This window comes from Lissotriton vulgaris, chromosome 3_1, assembly GCF_964263255.1.
Source record: "Lissotriton vulgaris chromosome 3_1, aLisVul1.2, whole genome shotgun sequence".
Classification (NCBI taxonomy): Eukaryota; Metazoa; Chordata; class Amphibia; order Caudata; family Salamandridae; genus Lissotriton; species Lissotriton vulgaris.
The window spans coordinates 988,564,508-988,588,717 of record NC_141689.1 but is presented as its reverse complement, the minus strand read 5'-3'; the positions used below and the strand labels follow the sequence as shown (position 1 = coordinate 988,588,717).

The window sequence follows — 24,210 nt, the reverse complement described above, 5'->3', positions numbered from 1 at the left end:
AAATCAATAGCATGTATCATCCTTACCCTGTAATACGGCAAAAGCAAAGTACAAATAGCGCAATAGGGTTCCATTTTGGCAACAGATGAATTGTATTCTCTTTCAGCAATTAGGTTGCCCGGCCTTTTCTGCCAAAGGTAGACAAGAGGTTTGGCCCAAGCTTCAGTTTCAGTTTCAGTTTCTGAAAATTGTTCCTCCTTTATTTGGATGTCAAGTGGCTCTAAAAATATAAATAAGCATCAAATAAATCTAAATGCAAGACCACACAAAATAAAATACAAACAGTTAGTTGAATTCCCACGAGCCAACCCTTTTTCGACTGACCCACTGGAGCACTAAAAGCGTAAACCAACTGAAAGTACGAAACAATATTTTTAAATTTCTGTAATGGCACATTAATTATCCATACCTAATTATTATACAGAGTCCTAACCATCTTCGTAACAGCTCTAACATGCGAGGGTGAACGCCTCCATGAAGACAGAAAACTGCTATTGCCAAAATGTCCCAAATGTTTTTTTTTCAACTTCTACTGTCCTTCCTCTGGTTACCACTGGTCACTCTACTATTTCATCCTTTACCGTTAGAAAGCACACATACTTAATAGTGAAGACTGTGAGTCTATGTGGAGACGATAAGAGCCTACCAAGCAGTGGCATAATGCAAAATAATGGATTCTTTATGAAGAATATGCTGAGAGGCCTAGAAGTTTTGTACCAGCCACATCCTAACTGCTTATCAATAAGGATACAGGCACGACTCCCTCCTCGACCCCCCCCCCCCCTCAAAAAAAGTGCTTTAATTATTGTGTAGGTGTAGCTTGCTGTCAAGAATTGGTCAAATGCAATATACTTTACACGAGGCTTCTGATCTACGACCAGACAGGGTCTGATGCACTGATGAGGTAGTGACACACCATCACAAAAGTGGGTGGTATGTATATCTCTTGTGCTCTTGTTACCAAGGAACAAATACAGCACTGTGATAAGAAAAAAGTAGCACATAGTAAAATATTGGTTAACAATAGGACATATGCCATCACCTCTTCAACACATATTTAATACTCTCAGACTTAAAAATGTTAAGGTGTACCAAATTGTATACAGATTTTCATCAAAGAGCACCAATCAGTACTACAGCTATGATTTACTGCCACAGGCTTCACCAATTAGGTAAAGGCAGCAATGGAAGAATGTAAAACCTCACAGGACCCAGACAGCAAACCAAATTTATAAAGCAGAATGAAAATAATTGTGGTAAACCTGGTTACTCCATAGCACGTGTCTTTACATTTCACCCATGGAGACTCCACAGACTGCATTAAAGTCACTGCGCTAGAGACAGTCGTGCAACTCTTGCTATAGAATAAACAGTAATAATCTCCAACTTGACCCTGCTACTACCAGCTACAAACGAGAGACTGTGGCACAAATCTCACATACCAAATAAACATCCAAAGTTTCTTTTGGATATTAAACCTCCCAGTTTAAGGATATTAATAACATCTTATTTATTACAATCTTATTTATTAACATCATATTCACCCTTGAAGGCTCCCAAAACATTGACAACATTCATGAATAGTCTTCGGCTGGAGAGTGAGGCACAAAAGAGGTTCCAACCACTGGATCCAAAATCCTACCACCAAACAATGATTTACATTTGGAAAGGTTTTGAGACTATATCTGAAAACTAGCCTCTTATTCACCACAATGCTTTTTTGAATCACAATTACACGGATCTCCATCACACAAGGAGATGCACAATTAAAATGAATTAGGAGAGACTTTTTCTGAGCAGTGATCAGATTCACCCACCCACTGGCTGAACCACAGAAGACTTGAAGATCATGACTGGTGTGTCGTCTCCTACTATTTTCAGAAGCAAACATTCTCAGCTGAATTCCGTTTGTTTCCCTCGTGCAGGAAGGGTGGCTCATTGGCATCAATTTATAAAGAATGTCCAGCAATGTGTGACAGTTCGCAAGATATTTTGGGAGCAGTCAGAAATGCAAGCCTGATGAATGGGGCTAAAGCACCTGTTTGCTTTTTAATGCTGAGAGACTACTGATTATACACTAACCCTTCCCACCTTTTTAGAAAGAGATATATCTTGGTGATTTACGCTTGAATACCTTGTCTTTTAGGGAAGAGGAGTGCCCTCTTCTGATCCTTCAACCGGGAACCCCAACACACCCTTACTTGCAGAAAATGCATCTTAGTCGATGCACCTTTACGTACTGTATTTCAGTTTATAACTGGCAGTAGAAATAGCCGATACTGCTTTTGGGAAATTCCCCTTATGTTTAACCACTGTTAGATACTTGGACCATCATACCTACATACCTTCCCAGAAAGGCTGCAAATGACTTTTGAAAAGTTTTCAATATAGATGAAGTGCATCTACAAGGCAAGAGATTGCCAGAGGAAACATCAGAATATATATATATTGCCTTGGCAATTACATTTTGGAGGGGGAAGGCAAAAGTAGTTTTATAGAATCAGGGAAATGCTGTTGATAAGCTGCCTGTTTAGGAACACAATATTATGTGTACAACACCTTACTTTATTCTGGTATTTGTTACGTTTTAAAACATTGACAGTATTTTTTGTGAACCATTGCATCTGCTCTGCTTGCTCTCAGTGTACATGTCAATAAAGTTTGTTAAAAAAAAATTATGCCATGGCATTACATGGCATATGTTCTGGTCCACAATGACAACCTAACTGCTGTGAAGGGCCGCGTTAAAAGCATAACTCTACTTAGCCACCATGTCATCAGGGAAAGTCTATGGCCTCACAAGGTTTGATTCAGACTCAGCAAATAGTGGATGGCCCTCAACTGTTGCATGGAATTCAGCTTTAATGAACCACTGGCCTTAATGGGAAACTTGGGAAAACCATCCGTCCATTCTGGTAGTTTATCCAACGACATTAACTGCAAAATTATTTTCTGCTGGTAATTAGATGGTGCTTCTCAACATAAATATATGCCAAGTCTGAATCCTACCTCCTTTTGAACCTAGACATCATAATGCCAGAGCTTTTCAAATCTTCCCTAAAGAAAATAACTATAAATCTAATAGCAATTAGTTACCAAAAACCAGCACTTTAAAAGCAAAACTTGCTAACTTCTACATCAGAACTTCAATGCCCTAATAACATCCTAATTACTGCCATAAAGATAAGACCTTCACAAAACTAATATAAACCCACAATAGTTCCCGAAAGGAATTCAACAAGGAAAACAATTCAAACAAAAAGCATAAAACAAGTAGCCACAAGAGCACTTTATCAAGGTAATAGAAATTAAGGGTTTCTAAAAAACACAATACAGAACAAAAACGAAGTTTGTGCTCATCATGTTACACTAGACAAACATATGAAAACAATACACAGTGTAAACATAAATGATCCCAATGGCAAAGGATGTCCAATTCAAATCAAATTTGCACGCATTACAGCAAGAGCGAAATGCAATCAATGCTTTAACCCAATTTGCCAATAGTGCGTCAATGGCATTTCGACGCTTATGATTTATTGGGTCATCATCAGGAAAGCCAGGGAGACACTTTTAGAGCAACCATAGGACTAACAATCTCAAAACAAGAAATATATACTTTTTATGAGGGGGAACCATCAAGAGTTGTATTGTATTTATTTGTCAATTTACCAAGGAAGTGTGATGAAACAAATGCCAGTACTTGTATAAATGACAACTGGACCGCTCACAAGTTGCCTCAAGTTTCCGAACCTCAAAGATTCACCTATGTCAAATTAAAGCACAGTTACTATTGTGTGTTCTGAATATACATTACATAGGTCCACTATCCAAGGAAGGAATCAAGACGACCAACCATACAGAGATCAAATCACCCATATGATAAAAGAAGGATATAATTTCATTTTAAAAACAACACTACCACCTATCAAAGAAAAAAGTATTCAGTGGTGCTGGAGGCAAAGTGACGAAATAGTGCAACGGGAGGGGGGTTGTATTGTTCATGTTTTCTTGTGTTTTCTGAAAATGTATATTCTAAATGTCAAGGCAATTTTTCAGCTTTATACACTGTGGCAGAAGTCTTCTGGGTTACCGAGCTCTGCATTGTATTGGATGCTTGATACAATAAAATGTGTTAAAAAAAGGAATAGTATTCAATGGACAACCAAGTAAATTAAGTTTTAAAAAGTTATATGGGATGCCATCCACTTCTAGCATATAAGTCACCAGCCTTCTTCCTGGAGAAAGAAGGTGGTAAAGGCCCAAATCTCATATAGTCGCCTATATAACATGAATGGGTGCACAGTGGTAAGAAGAGAGCCACCAAGTGGTAAGCCTACTATTATAAATCTTACCAAATGCCTTTCAAATTTCTATGGATCGGGTGGTTTGTGTGACAACATTTTGAACAGTAGGTAATGCAATTACAAAATTACCAAGAAACACTGGCCTCTAATTCAATCAACTGGCATCACCAATGATTCGCCTCTGTTCTATTTTAAGAAGGGCCCTAGCCTGAAGGATCACCCGGTGAATGCTGCCATGCCAAAGTAAAATCCATCTGATCCGATGGCTTTGTGGGGCTTGGACACAATAGTTGCCCATTTCAATGCGGCAACTGTGTATTTCCACTTTAAACTCGGAACAGCTTGTATACGGCAACATCATTCACAATTTAAGGGCTCACACCAACTATAATTCTCAGAATGTCGTATATGCTGTTTGGTGTCCTTGTGATTTATTCTATGTGGGCCAGACAACACAAACAATCAAATCATGATTGTCCCAACACAAGATCTGCATTCTTTGTGAGACTCTTCCTGCATCTTTGGTGTCTCATATTAAAAAAATTCAACCATTCAACTAATGACATTAGGTGGCAGATCATTGAACAAATCAAAATACCACCTCGAGGTGGTGATATTCAGAGGATCTTAAAAAGGGCTGAATGTCGATGGAATATTAACTGTGATAGCATAAATACAGTATTGAACACAATGAAGGAATGCAATTCTGTACATTACATTGAATCGTTTTTTCAGCCTTTTCTATAAATTAGGTATATTGACTAGAATACACTGTTTTTTAACCATAATAGTGAATAACAATGTACTGTCTATGACTGACAACTGACATTATTTCATTAGCTACCATAGGTTTATTCATCTTGTGGGCTTGCAATATTGGGGAATTAGGCTTCCTTTTACATGAAAAATCTAATAGGATACCTTTTTTGGTAACAATGAACAATGCTGTGTTTATATGACGTGATGATCGATATGCTCTATAATTGTACTATTTGTATTATATTGCTTTACTACAGTGGTTGCCTTCGCCCTAAAATTCTATTTTTGCCATGAACAATGCTTTGTTTATATGATGTGATGCTTAACATGCTCCTACATTGTAGTAACTGCATTACATTGTTTTGTTATGGCGGGCACTATTTTCCTAAAGCCTTATTGTTTCAGCTGCTGAACCAATTTTCTCAACACTAATTTGGTTCCTTTGTGATTGAACCACTGGCCAAGTTCCTTATACATGCTCCCTATGTTGTTCAATGGGTCACTTGTACCATCTGGTAGGGTATACTGTGCAGATGATTGGTTTCAATGGGTATTTTTTAATGGCTCCAATCGATCACATTGAATGTATTTACAATAGATAGAGGGTGAGTCCCCATTCGGCAAAGTGCAATTTAGTTGGGCATGTTGAATTTAAAGAACGGGATAGTTATGTCCCCAATATGCACATGCATACTTGTACCATGTTACCTTTGCCCTCTTTAATTTTTCCCCTTCTTGAACAGTCCATTGCCATTTTTGTTTTTTATCAACAGAAAGGAATATGTATTCGCATTCGGAGAATACCTCTGCTGTGAATCATTTGAGTGATTGGTTTTGATGATTCAGGGAGTATTGTTCTGACTTTTGTGCATGCTTGCCCCATGCATTTCCTATTTTTAATTGTGACCAACGCCAGTCTATTTTTCTTTTTAACCACTGACAGTCTTTCTTCTTCCTCTATGAGGAGAAATTAAAAATGCCAACAGCGGTCCGTGTTTTTTACATGCTGCCTGATGTTACGATGTTGCGGATGACAGTGGTAAACTTCGATTCCCCCGTAAGTTCTACATGAGGCCAAGCAGAAATGTGGGAATGCTCCACTTCTGAGCTAATCATAAACTAAGTCTCTATTGTATTTTATAGGCACATTTTTAATTTGATATGTTCCAAATTTTGAGCGGCAATTACTGACCAATTCCTGTTACAGTGCCGAAATTGGAGCGCCATTTTCTGAGTTTTCTAATATAGCCTTATAGCCCGCCGTAGAGGACTATACCGGCTATTAAAGGCCCTCTTCCGCGTTAAAGGCCCCGCGCCGAAGGCGAGGGCCTTCAACAAGGGAGAGGGACTTTAATAGCGGTATAGCCCATCTAGGAAGGGCTATACGGCTATCAGAAAATTCTATCACTAGAGGACAGAATGTTCTAACAAAAAAAACAAAGCCAGAGCTGTGAACAAAGAAACATTGGAATGTTGGAGCTCCAGGCTTATACCAGCCATTATAAGCCCAGAGCACTCCATTGTTTTCAATGGAGCTCCCAACATTCCAATGTTCTAATAGTTGGATTATCACTTGGTGACTCTCTTCTTAATCCTGTGCACCCATTCAAGTTACAAAGGGGACTATATGAGCATTGAGCCCCCAATGTCTTGTTTATCCAGACTGAAGGCTGGAGACTTCTATGCGAGATGTGGTAGGTATCCCATATAATTTTGTAAAACTTAATTTATTTGGGTGTCACTGGAATACTTTTTCTTTGATGGATGGTAGTTTTGTTTCGTAAGAAAATTATATCCTCCTTTTATCACGTGGGTTACTTGATCACTAGATTGTTGGTGGTATAAATTGCTTTCTTGGATAGTGGACTATATGTAATGTAATAAAAAGGACACACAAATTGTCCTGCTCTTTAATTTGACAATGGGGAATCTTTGAGCCTTTCAAAACTTAAGACGCCAATTGTGATCGGTCCAGTGATCATTTATGTGAGTAATTGGCCTTTGTTTCATCACTATTAATTGGTAAATTGACAAACAAAACACAAAAACTCTTGATGGTACCCACTCGTGAAAATGTATATATTTCTTTATTTCAGATTGTTTTTCCTATGGTCACTCAAAAATGGTCTCCCAGTCCTGATGATGACCCAATAAATCATGAGGGTCAAAACACCACTGACACACCACTGGCAAATTGGGATAACGGATTGATTGCATTTTGCTCTTGCTTTAATGCGGTCAAATTTGATTTGAAATGGAAACTCATTGCCATTAAGATCATTTTGTTTACACAGTGTATTGCTTTTACAGGTTTGTCTAGTGTAACATGATGAGCACAAAATGTTCGTTTTTGTACCGTATTGTGCTTTTTAGAAAAACATAATAAATATTTCTATTATCTTAACAAATTCCTCTTGTGGGTACCTGTTTTTTAATTTTTGTTTGAATTGTTTCTCTTATTGAAATTCTTTCTGAAGCCATTTTGGCTTTTCATTATTTAACAGCCCCAGGTTCAGGATCAATAGGACTGCCCCTGTTGGGCATTACTCAGAAAACTGCAACACCTTTTAACTTAAAACAAATATATAAAATAAAGGTTAGGATGACAGAGAATCGCCGGCAGGAGATCTATAATCAAAGTCAACTACATAAGCAGCTTAGAACTTACATAAAATATTGATAAAATTAAACACAAAAACACACCCTTTAAAGATCTTTCATGCTACCAATTTAGGTAAACAGATTTCCTCAGGCAACTATATGATATCAGCCTTAACACCAAAAAAGTGATTCAATGCAATACTAAAGGCAGATCTGACACCAAATAGCATTAGGAATAGAGTTCACAAGTTTATGGAACATTGTGAAAACTTGTCCATGTACGACTTCTGAATATTTAGCATGAGCAGAGATGATATAGCCCCCCCCCATCCTCTATCAATGTGGCCATGCACCAGAATATTACTAGATACTAAATTTGAAGACATTCCATGTTTCTGCTAAAATACTGCCTCCCTTGCTTGACCTATTCACTTATATTAGCTACAAGGAACTGTCCACTCTTGAAAACCTCCTTCAAATCATTAAGAGTGGAGGAGCTTCGCAGGCAACCAAGATGGCCGCGTAAGCTCAGAGCTCCGAAGACCCTCCGATCCTCCGTATCGATCCTGTTACCTATCCTGTCCCACGACGGTGGGAATCAGTTGTGGTGCTGATGCTGACGCGGCGCCCATTCTCCGTTTGAAGATCTGAGCTTCCTGAACCAAGTTACACCGTTGTGAAGCTTGATGACGACGACGCATTGTTGGGGCGACGGCGGCGCTCCTGTGCGGTGGCACATCGAGAAGGGACGAGTTGCTTCGCTAAGGGCTGGTGACTGTATTGCTCCGATTCGTGGCTTGAAGTTCCCTGGGGACGGTGGAGGTGATTAACGACCTCGATCGTCTGGAGGTGGCAGTGGTCGTCTCGGGTCGCACGATTCCCGTCGCCCATCATGGCAAGCAGAGGAGATCCGGACAAAGGGAAGCCTCCAAGAGTCAGCAGGAAACCTTCCCTCTCGCAGCCCACCATTCCTGAACGCTTCTCCCTCTCCAAAGGTTCGCCTGGCGCATCGGGCCATACCAAAGACTCGCATCGGGATAGATCCCCTGAAGATGCTGAACTCACCCTCCGGGACGTGATGGGAGCCATTGCGGGCGTGAAGGCCGAAATGCACAAACAACATGAAGTGATGTCCCACAAGGTTGATACCCTCACGATCGAACTCAACCTCATCAGAGCCGACCTCGGGAAAACGAATGACAGGGTCAAGTCACTCGACATCAAGACGTCGAGTCTGACTACTGACGTGTCTGATGTACAGACGGAGGTTCGGGACTTGAAGGCCGCCAATTCGATGCTTGCCTGCCGGCTTGATGATTTTGAGGGACGGGCACGGCGCCAGAACGTCCGCTTTACAGGTGTACCAGAGGGTGCGGAGGAGGACACTGCTGATTTGTTTGTGGAAGACCTGGTGGTGAAGCATTTAGCTCCCGGGGGCCTGAGTAAGTTCTTCTCGGTGGAGAGAGCTCATAGACTGCCTGGTGGCCAACCGAAATCGGGTGCGTCCCCGCGCCCCATCATTGCCAGACTTTTTAATTACAGAGACCGGGATGCGATCCTACAGGCATCGAGAAGTGGCGGTCCGCTGAAATTTCAGAATGCTGATGTGAATTTCTTCCCCGACTTCACTCAGGCTGTACAGAAGCGCCGACAGAGTTTCATGGGCGTCAAACGGAGACTGAGAGAGATGGGGCTGAGATACTCCATGCTCTATCCAGCGAAGCTTCGAATAGAGCATGGCGCTCGAACGCTATTTTTTGACTTGCCAGATGCAGCTGGGGACTGGCTGGACACTTTGCCCCAGTGTCGGACTGCTCCTGAGGACTTATCGGAAGAGGCGTCAGGCGGTCCTGGTTCCCAGGAATAACCGGTGTCACGTTGGACTTCTTTCGGTGGAGGGCTTGCGGATGCCATCACTCACTGACTTTTGTTTTCTTTTTCTAATTCTCCTGTTTCTTAACTTTGGAGGGTAACAGGGGGTGATAGGGTGTCTCCTTTCTCCTCTGGGGGCTTTTTGTAGGTTAGTTGTACGGGGCGACAGGCACTCTGCTAGTTGGGGGGGCTGTTAGTCTAATGCAGGGGTGCAGGGTGGGGGGTGGTTGGTTTGTGTGTTCTTCTTTTGCTTTTCCTCTCTCCCCTTTCTCATGGCGAGGCTTTTATTGTTTCGACTACACTGCTGCGGTGGCTGCATTCTGAGGGGGGTGGTTGGGACGGGGCATCTTTGACGATGGGGGGTAAGACTTTAAATGTGCTAAGTTGGAATGTGAATGGGCTGGGGGATCGTATTAAACGTGGTGTTGTGCTGCAAATGTTTAAACGTTGTGTGCCCGATGTTATCCTTCTGCAGGAGACTCATCTCGTTGGCAATACTTGCCAGGCTCTAAACAGAAAGGGGTTCAAGATGGTGGCCCATTCCGGGTTCTCTTCGGGATCCCGGGGGGTTGGGATCATGGTGCGCATGTCTTTTCCCCTGGAGGTGGAGTCCAAAGTGATTGACGATAGGGGCCGCTATGTTGCTGTGGTGAGCAGATGGGAGGGGCATACCCTGGTTTTGGTTTCTGTTTATGTCCCCCCGGGCCTACAGACGGCTACCTTTCAAGATCTCGGAGGCGCCATTTTGGGCCTCCCGGAGGGCTTGCTAATATTGGATGGGGATTTTAACTCTGTGGTTTCGGGCACCCTTGATCGTTTTCCGTCCAGAGATCTGCACAGTGCACAATCATGGCTCCCGGACTTCATGAGTACTATGGGCTTTATCGATTGCTGGCGGCTTTTACATCCTGCCCAGTGGCAGTACACCTTTCATTCATGCGCACACGGTAGCCTCTCCAGAATTGACTACATTCTGATTCCGGCGGCTCGGGCATCGGCCGTTTCTGGGGCTCACCTTATGGCCAGAGGAATATCGGTTCACTCCCCAGTTTGGGTATCCTTTGACTTTGGTATTGCGGCGGCGACTAGGGTGGCGCCGGTCAATCCTTGGTATTTCCGCAACCCCAGGACTCGGGACCTCCTTGCTAAAGCCATTGACCTGTATTTTACTGAGAATACGGGCACGGTAGCGTCGGCCCTTTCCTTTTGGGAGGCTTTTAAGACTGTCCTGAGAGGGGAGGCTTTCTCCTTGATAGCCGAGGTGTGCAGACGAAGGGATGAGGACATGGTACGGTTGGAGTCGGATATTGCAAGATTGGACTCCCAGTTGGCGCTGGGACCGACACCCGAACTGCTGCATGCTCTCTCCCTGAAGCAGTCGGAATATAAGGCCACTGCTACTGACGCTGGTAAGGCGATGGGCAGGGAACAGCAAGGGAGGATATACGACGCCGGTGACAAGGCGGGAAAGCTCCTTGGCTGGTTAGATAAGAAGGAGTTGGCTTCCCGTGTAGTACCTGAGATTTTGGGCGATGACGGAGTGGTCGTTACTGACCCCAATGCTATCGCCTCGGCATTTGCCGATTACTTTGAGACGGTTTATACCTCAGTCTCCGCCCTGACTGAATCGGACTCGGCCTCCTTTTTGGAGAGGGTCGAGCTCCCTTGCCTGTCGGACACCGAGCGTGACGACATGGACCGGGCATTACGGCGGACGAGGTGGCGCTAGCAATACGGTCCCTGCGGTCCGGGAAGGCTCCCGGTCCCAATGGTCTCCCGGTGGAGCTTTATAAGATCAAAGCGGATACCATCGCAGTGCCCCTGAGGAGTATGTTTTTGGAAGCCCGGGAAGTTGGCGAACTCCCACTAGACCAGCGCCTGGCCACCATTGTGGTGATACATAAAGAAGGGAAGCCTAGAGATCTTTGTAGATCATATCGCCCCATCTCCCTGCTTAATGGCGAACCTAAAATCCTGGCTAAGTTGCTGGCCAATCGGCTCGTGGGGGTGATTGCAGACTTGGTCCATCCAGACCAGTCTGGCTTCATACCTCACCGCAATACGGCCCTTAATCTTAGGAGGCTTCATGCTGTCGTGGCGCGGGCGCATATGCTCTCCGAGCCAACTGTCCTGGCCTCACTAGGCGCGACGATGGCGTTTGATTCTCTTGAATGGAACTACCTCTGGGCTGTGCTGTCCAAGTTTGGGTTTGGTCCTGATTTCATCAGTTGGGTCCGACTTCTCTACTCATCTCCGTTGGCCAATATAACGGTCAACGGTCGCATGTCTGCTTCCTTTGCCTTGCGCAGGGGTACTAGACAGGGCTGTCCATTATCACCGCTCCTCTTTGCCCTCGCACTTGAGCCGCTTGCTGCCTGGATCCGCACTCATCCTGATGTTAGTGGAATCAAGTGGTCACTGGGATTTGAGGATCGTGTTTCGCTGTACGCGGACGACATTCTGCTCTACCTTACCTCCCCTTGTCGATCTTTGATTGTGGTGTTCGATGCACTGGGTACCTTTGGTAGATACTCGGGCCTGGTCATTAATTGGTCCAAGTCCTACTTATATGTGCTTCGCGGAGACACTCCTCGTCTCCCTAGAGGCTGTGCGATACAGATCTCGCAGCAGGGCTTCAAATACCTAGGTATCTATATTTCAACGGATGCCCGGGTACGCTACGCTAACAACTTGCTCCCTCCACTGGCGCGCCTCCGGCGTGACGTGGAGGGTTGGAAAAGATTGCCGCTATCCCTGCTGGGCCGAGCGGCGTTGTTCAAAATGATGTCCCTGCCGAGATTCCTATACGCGCTTCAAAACACGCAGGACCCAGTCCCTTCCAAATACTTCTGGGAGATAGAAGGTTTGCAGCGGACCCTTTTGTGGGAAGGTAGGCCGCGTATTGCTGTAGTTAAGTTGACCATTCCGTGATACAACGGCGGTATCGCCTTGCCCGATGTCCGCCGGTACTACTGGGCCTCCCAATTGGCGGCTCTTAATCATGGCTTTTACGGACCGGCGATAAGTCCGGGGTACGCCATGGATCGCTGGCTCATGAACGATGGGATGTACTACCGAGCACTGTACTCTAGATCTCTGGACCGGAAATTGACTGGCCCCACCAGGACCGTAGTGCATCTGTGGAGGGCCGTTACGAAGGCACTGGGGTGGAAGGATAGGCTCACCATGGCAACTCCCCTTTATGATTTTGACTTGCTTGGTAGGTTATGGCACTCCAAAGGGTTTGATCGGTGGGATCTCATCGGCATTTCCAAGGTGGCGGATGTGATGGCCAGGGGGGAAATTAAATCGTTTGCTGCTCTACAGACTGAGTTCCAACTGGGCGCCACGGAACACTTCAGATATGCGCAGTTGAGGCACGCCCTCACATCCACCCTGCCTGTTGGTGAAAAAGTTCCCGAGTCATCCCCGCTGGAGGACAGGGTGCTGGACGGCCATCTGCCGGACAGCGCCATCTCCCTGACTTACAAAAAACTAATTAATGTTCGGATAGACCTGTTGATGAAAGTGCGAGATCAGTGGATGAATGATGGGATTGAGATGGATGATGAGGACTGGCAGTGTGCGGTATCCTCCCCCAAGGAGGTAGCAATTTCGGCCAGGCTGCGCTTGGTTCAGCTGAAGGTGCTACACAGGGTCTACATCACTGGCCCCAGGCTGATTCATATGGGCCTTTCCCAAGATGGCCTTTGCAGGAGAGGATGTGGTGCTCTAGCCACCTTTATGCATACCATTTGGGAGTGCCAGGTCATTGCCTCATTTTGGGAACGAGTGCATGCGGTCATGCGTGATGTGACCGGTGTTGATTTGCCTGCGGAAGCTAGACGTTGCTTGTTGAATGTGTGGGGTCCGACTGATTATAACAATGCTCAAACCCGCTGGGTCACACTGGGGAACATGGTGGCCAAGAGGGATATTGCTCCGACCCCCCCCCCCCCACTGTGAGTCTTTGGAAAACCAACATGGACTGGTGCATGCTTCGTGAGAAAACTGTCTACTTAGCCCAGGGTAAGCCCAAGATGTGGGGGATGGTCTGGGGGGCATGGAATGCGTATAGAGGCGATATTTGTGTACCCCCTGAGGTAGTCCGACCGGAGGTTTGTCTCACCTTAGTTATTCCCTCCGCCCTACTTTCACGTGGTATACTCCTGTTTCTTTCTCCCCCCCCCCCACAATTGTATGCTTTATTTATTATGTATACTTTAAGATGCTGGAATTCCCACTCGTCCCCCTAGATATGTGCTTTACCGTTTTTTCATTCTCTTTTGCCTTGCCATCTTTTTCCGTTTTCCTCCCCTTCCTCTCTTCCTTTCTTCCCCTTGTTCCTTTCCGATTTTTACCTTGTTCTTAGGTTCACGTTAATAATATAAAATTAAACCTGACTGCTCCTTTTACTGTTTTTGTGCACACCTTTCTTTGCTTTCATAATGCTGCCTAGCCTCCGGGATGTACGGCTGAATAGCGGTGTACTTTAAATCACCAATAAAGGTTTTCCAAAAAAAAAAAATAATCATTAAGAGCACCTAATTTGGATTGCACTGAATCTCTCAGAAGGGGAATTTTCTGGGATCACAGAGCGGTGCTGGCAGGCAAAATAGATGACAGGCAAACACTGGTGCTCAAAAGTTCAGGAAGGCATGAAACATGTTTAATGTAATTTGCCATTGAGTATGGATCAATGGGGTTTATCCTCAGACTTTAGGATGCAGCACAAAAGTTAACTTGTCAAACTTTAACAAGATGCTAAAAAGAGGGGGTTGAGAAATGAAAAGCCAGCCGACTAGATGCTAGCTTGTCCCAGGCGCAGGCAGGCATAGGAGATCACTACAATTCAGAAGCATAGAGAGTGGGTCAGTGTTTAGCTCAGGCGTCTCCAACAAGTAGCTCATGAGCTACTGGTAGCTCACCTGTGTGCCGCTCATCCCAGCTTCGCTCAAAAGAATATAAATATATATATATATATATATATATATATATATATATATATATATATATAATTCTCATATCCCGAGATAAGAAATACAAATCATCGTCATATAGCAGTGAAGTGGCAACATTATTCTAGAGCCAATAATTACCGTGCAGCCATGATTTCCAGCGACGCGCTGAAAAGTAGTGAAACGGCGGCTGAAGCGCTGTATGAAAATCTTCCAGCGGTTAACGATGTTCCGCCTGCCACCAATCAGGGTGCATCCACAAATAGTAATATGAAAGACTTGTTGAGGACTTTGGAGAAGTTACTTCGCAACGAGTTGTCCAAATGGTGGGAAAAAAAAGTCCCTGGAGAAATACTGCGACGCCAATCGTGTACCACGGGTTCTAAGAGTATTAATCGTCCCCCACCTATGATAATCCGGACCCCAAGATGTTACAAGAAGGGGCAGAAAATAATTTACAGGCCTCAAGAAACATGCTACACATCTTGATTAAATACGCCCAATCTGACAGAGAAACTCTGCTGGTAGAAATAGAAAGCATTAATGGTTTGTTGGAAGCCACAGGAGAAACGGACCTGATTACTAAAACTAGGAAGGAGATTGAAGCTCGTTTGAAAAAATATGAGGAATCTATTCAGGAACGTAAAATACAGAAATTTGCGAGGGATCAACGCGATTATGCGACAGGTCGCATATTTACTTATGCCTGCAAATACGATTCCTATAAACGTAAAGCTATGTCTGGACAGCAAAAAACGGGGCAAGCAACGGGCCAACCTACTACCATTAATAACGATGCTACAGAATTTGACAATGCATCTCTCACCTCCAACAGTGGTTTGGAAGATAGTCAGTGATCTCTACTGATGCCAGCGATTAGACATTTTTTTCTGTGGTGGACGAGCTGAATTTTGTTAGCGAGGACCGGAGGTACTCCCTGCGCCTCCGCAACCCTCAACAACAACAGAGCAGAGCAGCAGTCAAAAACGCCGCAACAGGAGGCGCAATTCCAAAGCGAGGCGCAGTAAGGGGCAACTCTCGCAGAAACTGGAACAAACTACAATGAGACAACAGAACACTGTGATTCATTTGACAGACCTCGTCCTGTCTAAGGCAGAGGAGCAACTATTGTTGTTAGGCCTTTCATTTTGTCCAACAACTAATTTTTCTTACACTCAGGCACGTATAGACGTTTTTAAATTCATCAGGAAGATCAAATTGATGAAATATTTCCAACTGCATCCTATGCCTGACAATAAAGCAAATGGTAGTGCACAAACAGATTCAACATCTGCTCCCTTGCAAGTGAGAAATCTTGAAGGCCTTCAAACACTTCTCTCTTTAGCCCATGAAGATAACTAGGAAGAAACACCTACTGTTAGTCAAGTTGTCTCAGTAAATAAATCAGCTTCCAGTCCCTTCATAAGTAAATCGACTTTTTTACCTCTCATGCCGAAAGACGCGGTTGATGTTTTTAGCGACCGAGTTGTAGCTGAATTGAAACAACTGAACAGGATTACTTTGGGCAAGAAAAAACAACATAACTACAACAATGAGCAATATTGGCTACTGATGAAAAAAATTTAAAGTGATCAATCTGTGATTGTTAAGAACGCCGATTAGGGTGGCAACACGGTACTATGGGCTAAAGTGGATTATCTCCTGGAAGCAAAAAGACAATTGGATGATCCCCTGTGTTACACTCCAACCACCAAATTTGCCATGCTGAAAAGCAATGAAGTGACTAGAAAAAAGATCCATCAATTGCAAAGAACGGGTCTCATCACCAAAGAAGAGGCCAAATTCTTGAGCGTCACACATCCAATCACTCCTGTTTTCTATCTTCTCCCCAAAGTACACAAACAAATCACTCCTGTTCCTGGTCGTCCTATTATTTCGGCACAAGGGAGTATGAATGAGAACTTATCTAAGTACATTGATTATTTTCTCCAATCCCACATGTCTTCACTTCCATCCTACCTCAAAGACACTACGGACTTTTTGGTTAAGATCAAACATGTTAATTGGTGTTCTGATTTTTGTTTTTTGGTGAAGGATATTGAGTCACTTTATACTAGCATTAATCATTCCCAAGGTTTGGAGGCGGCCAAATATTATTTGGACACACGCAATGCTATCCTGCGAGATCATAACAACATGTTGGTAGAAATGATCTGTTTAACCAACAACTATTTCCAGTTTGAAAATGATTTTTTCCATCAGGAATGGGGTGTTGCCATGGGCTCGTGCTTCTCCCCCAGCTATTCATGTTTACATGTTGGCTGGTGGGAGGAGCACGTGCTAGGCAAAACTCACAGCCAGTGGCTTTCACATCTATAGCCCATTACTGGCGTTTCATTGATGATATCTGCATCATATGGAATGGTTCCGTAATATGAAATTTACTGCCACCATTTCATCAGACTCGGCCGAGTTTCTTGATGTCCAGATTTACATTGAGCAGGGTAGGCTCCACACCAGGTTGCATAGGAAAACAACGGCAGGCAATGCCATTCTGCATGCCCGTAGTGCTCATCCATCCCACACAATTAACAGTATTCCTTTTGGTGAATTTACCGTATCAAAAGGATATGTAGTGATCCAATTGCAGCGGATCAATGCCTTAGTGAATCAACTAAGAGATTTCTGGAGCGCGGTTATAAATCTGACCTATTACAACGCGCCCTCTCGAAAGCATCTCTACTTTCGAGGGATGAATTACTGGCTCCCAAAATGTTGACTATTTCGGAGGACAGTGGTATCAGTTCAGTTCGTCTCATTACCACTTATTGCTCACAAGAACACAAACTGAGACGTGTTATCAACTCAGAATGGCCAATTATTTTGACGGATGTCATTTTAGGTCCCATCCTACCCAAGACACCGGCGATCACTTTCAGGAGGGCTCCCTCCATGAAAGATGTTTTGGATAAGCCCCAACCTGAATTAATACCTAAACGAACCTGGTTGTCCAAAACAGGCTTCTTTAAATGCACGTCTTGCCGCGCGTGTACGTTCACGATGAATGGCACGCATTACAAATCTGCATTTAATGATAAACCGATCGCCATCCCAGAATATTTGACATGCCGTAGCGACTTTGTAATTTACCAACTCATGTGTACATGCAATTTGTCTTACATTGGCAGCACCAAACTACCAGCCAATCAACGTATTTTACAGCATATACGTGCAATTGTAAATTTGGACAGTAATTACCCGGTGGCTCGCCACTTTAAAGCTGTCCACGGCAATAAATTGAAAGATCTGCATTATACATTTTTGGGGTCAATTCCCAAACCCGGGCGGGGGGGAGACAGAGAGAAACTCCTTAGACAAAGAGAGACTTATTTCATTCTATTGCTTGATTCTAAGGCACCAAATGGTTTAATCGCAATTGATGAACTTCATAACTTTCTATAATGGTAATGTTGAACTTATTGTGGGGGTTTTCAGGCAATAGTATCTAAAACCTGTCTAATTAAGTACACTCTGAATAGACATCTTTGGGTTTTAGTTCTACACTAAATGAATTAGGATGATTTTCATATCGTGTGCTTCAGCTGTGACCCTTGATTATTACACATTGTTTATAACTTAAGTTTTTTCACCCAATTCACACGAGCACTTTTTGTTTTAGTTGGCATATTGAGATCATGTTTCATGTTTTTTGGTAAATTGATTACAAGGAGATACACTTTTTTTAACATCACGGTTGGGTTACTAGGTGATCCAGTGGCAATTTTTCAATTATTTTATGGAGCTTGAAATACAAACTATTTATTTGAGCAACATTGCACTTTATACATTATCAGGCCGTGTGTAAGAATTTGATTCTTATTATTAGAAACTGATAAATTTGCTACGTCACCCTACTTGATTTTGTAAATTACCATCATGAATTATTTTCCATTTGTTCCAACCGTAAACCTGTGAACATGAGCACTATGCTCTGATTGCCTCTTGGCGTTTTTTACCTTGTTCCCATAAAGTATATTCTTTAAAATGATGATTTTTCTTCATTTTATAATGATTTGAGCACTATGCTTGCATTTGTTCTGTTGTGTATATGTGTTTTATTGTACACAAACACAAAGCGACTATGTATTAATGAAGTGATTTTATACCCATTGATTGTTTTGTACTTTTAACCCTTTTTCTATGGGTGATAAAGCCTTTTCTGCACTATATATTGTTACACCTACTTTGGGCGCGTCATGTGATCAAGCTCCGCATGCGGAGCGAAACGCGTCGAGGAGAGCATTTGATCTGCACTTTCTGCATTAAATTTTCCACTGTTCATATTTGATGGTGTGATGGCGTTTTACTTTTGAGCCTAATCCACGTAATTGAGAAGAGGTCTGCGCCTGCTGGGATACCGCTTCGAAAGCGGTCAGGAGTGCTGTTTTGATATATATATATATATAAATAAATATATATATATATATATATATATATTGAGGCTCCAGCTTGAGTCCGTAGTACAAGGAATCACTCGAGCTACATCGAAGGCTCCAAGCAACAGCCTTTATTCAAAAGGTAAGGGAAACATACTTTGGCAGAATCCTTTTAGCAGTCACACGCCTGCCTGACGCGTTTCGATAATTCTCCTCAGAGGCTTCTGGCGGATGAGATGCACCACCGCACTTCCCGGTTCTCTCCAATGTTAATGCGCACCTGTTTTGGTTGCTTTATAAGACTGCGCTGTGGATCACGGGGGCGGAGCTTGCTGGCGTCCATGCAAGACGTGTGAGAGCTGAGCTCCTCGCCTGAGCCCCTTTAATATTCGTCAAAGATATCCTTTTTGGCGCTTCACTGGCCCTAGCAGGGGCAGATTTTGCTTCTACGATCCCCAGAGCTAACGGGGGCACCTTCCCGGATCGAAATAGGTGGTGGCATCGATCAACGGGCCGGCGGAGTTTGGCGTGGCGGACCAGGCCGCAATCCGCGGACTTTCTTAGGAAGCTGCCCGCCCTACGTAACGCTACGTGCGGCGTGAAGTCCCTGTGTGGTCCCGGACTTCCGGACTGCCTTCTATCCTGTGGTTGTCCTAGACTGCTTCGCACCGGTGCTTTAATCATTGGACTCTGTCGCGCTACGCCTACGAGTGTGTCTACTGTGTCTCATCGGCGGAGGCCTGGGGCGCTCCGGAGAGGCCCGGGACCCGGCGGCGGGAAACTGCATCCTGCGAACACCGGTTGGCGGGCGACATCTCCACTCTAGCCTGCTTGAGGACTGGTAGGGCACTGGAGCCGGGACGTATTTCTGAAGTGTGCTGGCGCTTCTCGGCAACCTGCGGTGGGGCCTGTCTCGTGGCGAGTGTTTGGGGGTTGAGATCGTCCCCCTGGTCTCGTCTGTACCACGCGGCCCGCGGCCGCCATTTTAGCCTCCATTCTTTGCTACGCACCGGACTGCCTGACGGAGTTCGCTTTCCCGGCGCCCTCCCTGCATTGAGCCGCCTCTAGCTCTTTGCCTGAGCAACACACCGGGAGCACCGCCATGGGAAAGGGCGACAGAAACCAGCCGAAGCTAACGTTCGAACAACGGAAGCCAAGGGGCGCTGAGGGGGCTCCTCCGGAGACCTCGTCGCAGGCGGCTGATAGCTCGCTCTGCGCGGACATTCGCGAAATGCTCCGTACCATGGAGAAAGGTCTGCAGGAGAGTATGTCCGCGATTGGCACAAAAATTGACGCCTTATCCTTCAGAATGGACCGGATGTCTGAGAGGGTGGACAAACATGCGGAGAGGTTGGATATGGCGGAGCGTAGGCTGACGGAGGCAGAGGAGGCTCAGACGGAGTGGGATAAGGACCGTAAGCAGTTCGGTCGTCTCCTCCAAGTCATACAGGACAAAACGGAGGACTTGGAGGCACGTTCAAGGCGCTCCAGCGTCCGCATCACAGGGGTGGCGGAATCCACCAACACTGGCAAGATGGAACTGTTCGTTGAGAAGTTGCTTCACACGCTGCTGGGGGAGGACGTCTTCTCCCCCATGTTCATCGTCGAGAGGGCCCATCGCACCCTGGGTCCCAAGCCGCAACCTGGCCTCCCGCCGCGGCCGATCATTGCAAAACTTTTGAATTACAGGGACCGCGATTTGGCTCTACGGCTGGCGAGGGAGAAGGGGGAGCTACAGTTTGAAGGCATGAACATTTCCCTCTATCCTGACTTTACGGCGAGGGTACAGGAGGAACGGAAGCGCTTTGCCCCCTATAAGAAGCAGATGAGAGATATGGGGCTGGACTATGCCATGTTGTACCCGGCGAGACTCCGGATCAACAAACAGGGACACTCGCACTTTTTCACCGACCCAGCGGACCTGAAAAAGTCACTTAAGGAATGGGCCAAGGAACAACGCAACAGCCCGAGGGGTCAGCGTACAGACGAGGAGGAGGCTGCGTCCTTGGATGGTCAGGGGTGATCTGTCCTTCGCCCCAGAGCCAGGTTTGGCTAAAACATCGTGAGTGTTTGTGTTGCACTACTGAGCCCGATGTGCCTTTTCTTTGCCTTAACTTTTTGGACTACGCCTGATGTGCCCGGAGTAGTGCCACGGAGCTGGGTTCTGACATTCCCTGCGATACTTCTGTTTTTGGGGGGGGGTGCTACCTGTAGAACATTGGGACTGGTTATCCACCACTCTGCTTGCTTTACTGCTGGAGCCTGGGTGGGGTGTCGAGAGCAATGGGGGTGGGGCGGGGAGCAACGGCCGTATCTGGTCCTTATCAGGGCGTATTATTGTCTGGCTGGAACCTCTGCCCCTGCGCTTTTGGCTTCCTGGCCCTCTAGGGGGTCTTGGGTTTGTAGTGGGCTGTGTCGGGTGGGTTCGGGGTGGGTAGTTCCATGCTCTGTCTGACCGGGTTGGGGTTGGTCGGCTGTGGGTGGGTGATTGTTTGCTATGTTCTTGTGCTGTTACTGATAAGTTGTGTGGGGTTTGGGGTCTGTTGGGAGGGGGGTCTGTTTTTGCCGACTACTGCAATGTGTCTGATGCTTCGTCTGCTCTGCCCTACTTTTTTCTCTAAACTGCTATGTCAACCACTGAGACACTAGGACCAGAGAGCGCCCTGGGCTCTCTGCGATTGCTGTCATGGAACGTGAGAGGGCTTAATGATTTCCGTAAACTAAGGAAGGTCTTAGCATACTTGCAGCGCCACCGGATTGACCTCGCTTTGCTGCAGGAGACGCATCTGCCGCTTTCCAGTCCTATGTTGCAGATGAGGGGTCTTGGTACCGCTTGTGTCGCTGCAGGGTTCACCACGCATGCTAGGGGGGTGATCACCTGGGCTAATCCCAAATCCCAATTGTCGCTGAAACGTTTGGCGGTAGACCCAGAAGGGCGGTATGTGGTTGCACGTTGTGTTGGAAAGGGTCATGATCTCTTGTTAGTGAATGTGTATGGCCCCAACTATGATTCCCCGGATTTCTATTCTTCGCTAGCTGACAGCTGCAGGCAGTTTGTGGGCTCTAGAATGCTGTGGGGGGGGGGGGACTTTAACTTGGTGTTGAACCCTGCTTTGGATAGATCTGCGGGCCCCCCCAGATCCCCGGCTGCTTCGGCGCTGCTGCTATTGTCGGAATGTGTGAAACTTGACTTGCTTGATGTGTGGCGTCATATACATTCGGGGCGGGGTGGGTTCACCCATTACTCGGCATACCACAACATCCATACACGTATAGATTACTGGTTTGTTTCCCGCTCCCTGCTTGATGCGGTGAAGGGGTGTACGGTGTTGCCGCGCACACTGTCGGACCACTCGCCATTGCTTTTACTGCTGCTTGCTCCTCCTAGGAGGATTCCCCCGTTCACCTGGAGGTTCCCCCCGTATTCCCTCCTAGATGAGGTTTTCAGAGGGGAACTGGCCGAGGACATAGACACCTATTTCGCAACCAATGTGGGTTCGGTGGACAGCGTTCAGGTGCTTTGGGATGCGTTTAAAGTGCACATCAGGGGGATGACTATGGCGAAACACTCTGGGGTGCTCAAGGCTATTAGGCGCCGGCTGCAACTGCTTGAAACACAACTCACTGAACTGGATCGGCAGGCGGTGGACTCGGGTGATGCCTCTGACGCAGACACTCTCAAGTCTTTGCTAGAGGAATTCCATGAGGAGGCGGATAGGGAAATTAAACATATGGGCAAATATGCCACTGCGCGGGTGTATGGGGAACGGGAGCGGCCCGGTGCTCTTCTGGCTAAACTGATGCGCAACAACAGGCCCCCATTGGTTATTGAGGAATTAGTGACTCCTACTGGGGAAGTGGTGGCTGAGGAGCAGGATATTCTAGCGGAATTTCACTCCTACTATACGGCACTCTACTCTTCGAGGGATGCCCGCCTCGAGGAGGAAATCGACGACTATTTAAGTTACATCCAAATGCCCTTCTTAGCAGACTGGCAGCGAGAGTTCCTTATGGCCCCAATCCAAAAGGAGGAGATAACGGAGGCACTGGGGGGCATGAAGTCTGGTAGTGCTCCTGGTGCGGATGGTCTCACGGTGGCGTTTTACAAGGCCTTTCAGGACAAACTTGTCCCATATCTGATGCTCTTGTTTGATGACATTTGTCAGCAGGGCAGCATGTCGAAATCCATGAGAGAGGCGCTGCTTATCACCATCCCGAAGCCGGGTAAACCCCCTAATCAATGCGGCTCTTACCGACCGCTGTCGCTGATCAATGTGGACGCGAAACTGTATGCCAAGGTACTTGCGACCCGTTTGGCGTTGCTGGTCCCGGACCTTGTGGCCCCTGAGCAGGCTGGGTTTGTCCCCTCACGCAATCTCACTTATAACATCCGCACGGTACTGGGCACGATACAACATGTCAAGCATGAAAATAAAGCTGTCGCCATCTTCTTAGACATGGAGAAGGCCTTTGACTCTGTTGAGTGGTCGTTCATGCTGAGGGTCCTCCGTAAGTTTGGACTCGGTGAGCCGTTTCTACAAATGTTGGGAGCCCTATATTATAAGCCCACTGCGAGGCTTAAGATAGGGAACTCGGTCACTGCTCCTATCGAGATTGGAAGGGGCACGCGTCAGGGCTGTCCCCTTTCTCCACTGTTGTACGCCATGGTGGCGGAGCCCCTCACTTGCGCTATACGAGAGTACCACCGGTTCGAAGGGATAAACTTTCCGACGTACCAAATTGGCATCTCAACATACGCGGATGACACTCTGCTCTATGTCCGGGACCCGGAGACAAACCTCTCTGCGGTGCTGCGGGAAGTGGTGAGATTCGGGGCCCTATCAGGCCTTCGGGTCAACTGGAACAAATCAGTGGCGTTGCCCTTGACGCCGGTGACACTCCCTTTTGACTCGGAGTACCCATTGCAGTGGACCACAGACTCCATCCGCTACCTGGGGATACGCATACATACTGACCCGGAGGTCCTGATTCGTGAGAACTATGGGGTCGCCTACTCCAAACTGGTGGATGATGTCGAAGTGTGGTCCAGACTCCCGCTTTCTCTCATGGGCAGGATAGCGCTCATGAAGATGGTAGTGCTCCCCAGATTTCTTTTCCTCTTTACGAATATACCGGTGGTCCTTTCCAAAGCCTTTTTCCGGCAACTTACTCAGACGCTCATTCGCCTTGCGTGGGGGGGGAAGCAGCCGCGGGTGCAGTGGCAAACGCTCACCCTTCCGTATGAGCGGGGGGGCCTTGGGGCTCCAGACCTGGAACGGTACTATAGGATTGCTCAGGGTGCGCATCTTCATTCAT

At 46.1% G+C, this 24,210-nt stretch overlaps 1 protein-coding gene across 2 annotated transcripts in view; it reads right to left on the bottom strand.

Annotated features, from left to right (window-relative positions):
* Positions 1–24,210, bottom strand: part of KDM4C (lysine demethylase 4C) — a 2,012,700-nt gene that overhangs the window by 785,758 nt on the left and 1,202,732 nt on the right. For both annotated transcript variants that reach the window (XM_086961357.1, XM_086961358.1), the window contains exon 13: positions 27–220. In XM_086961357.1, coding sequence (XP_086817483.1) covers positions 27–220 — 194 coding nt within the window. The remainder of the gene's footprint in view (positions 1–26; positions 221–24,210) is intronic.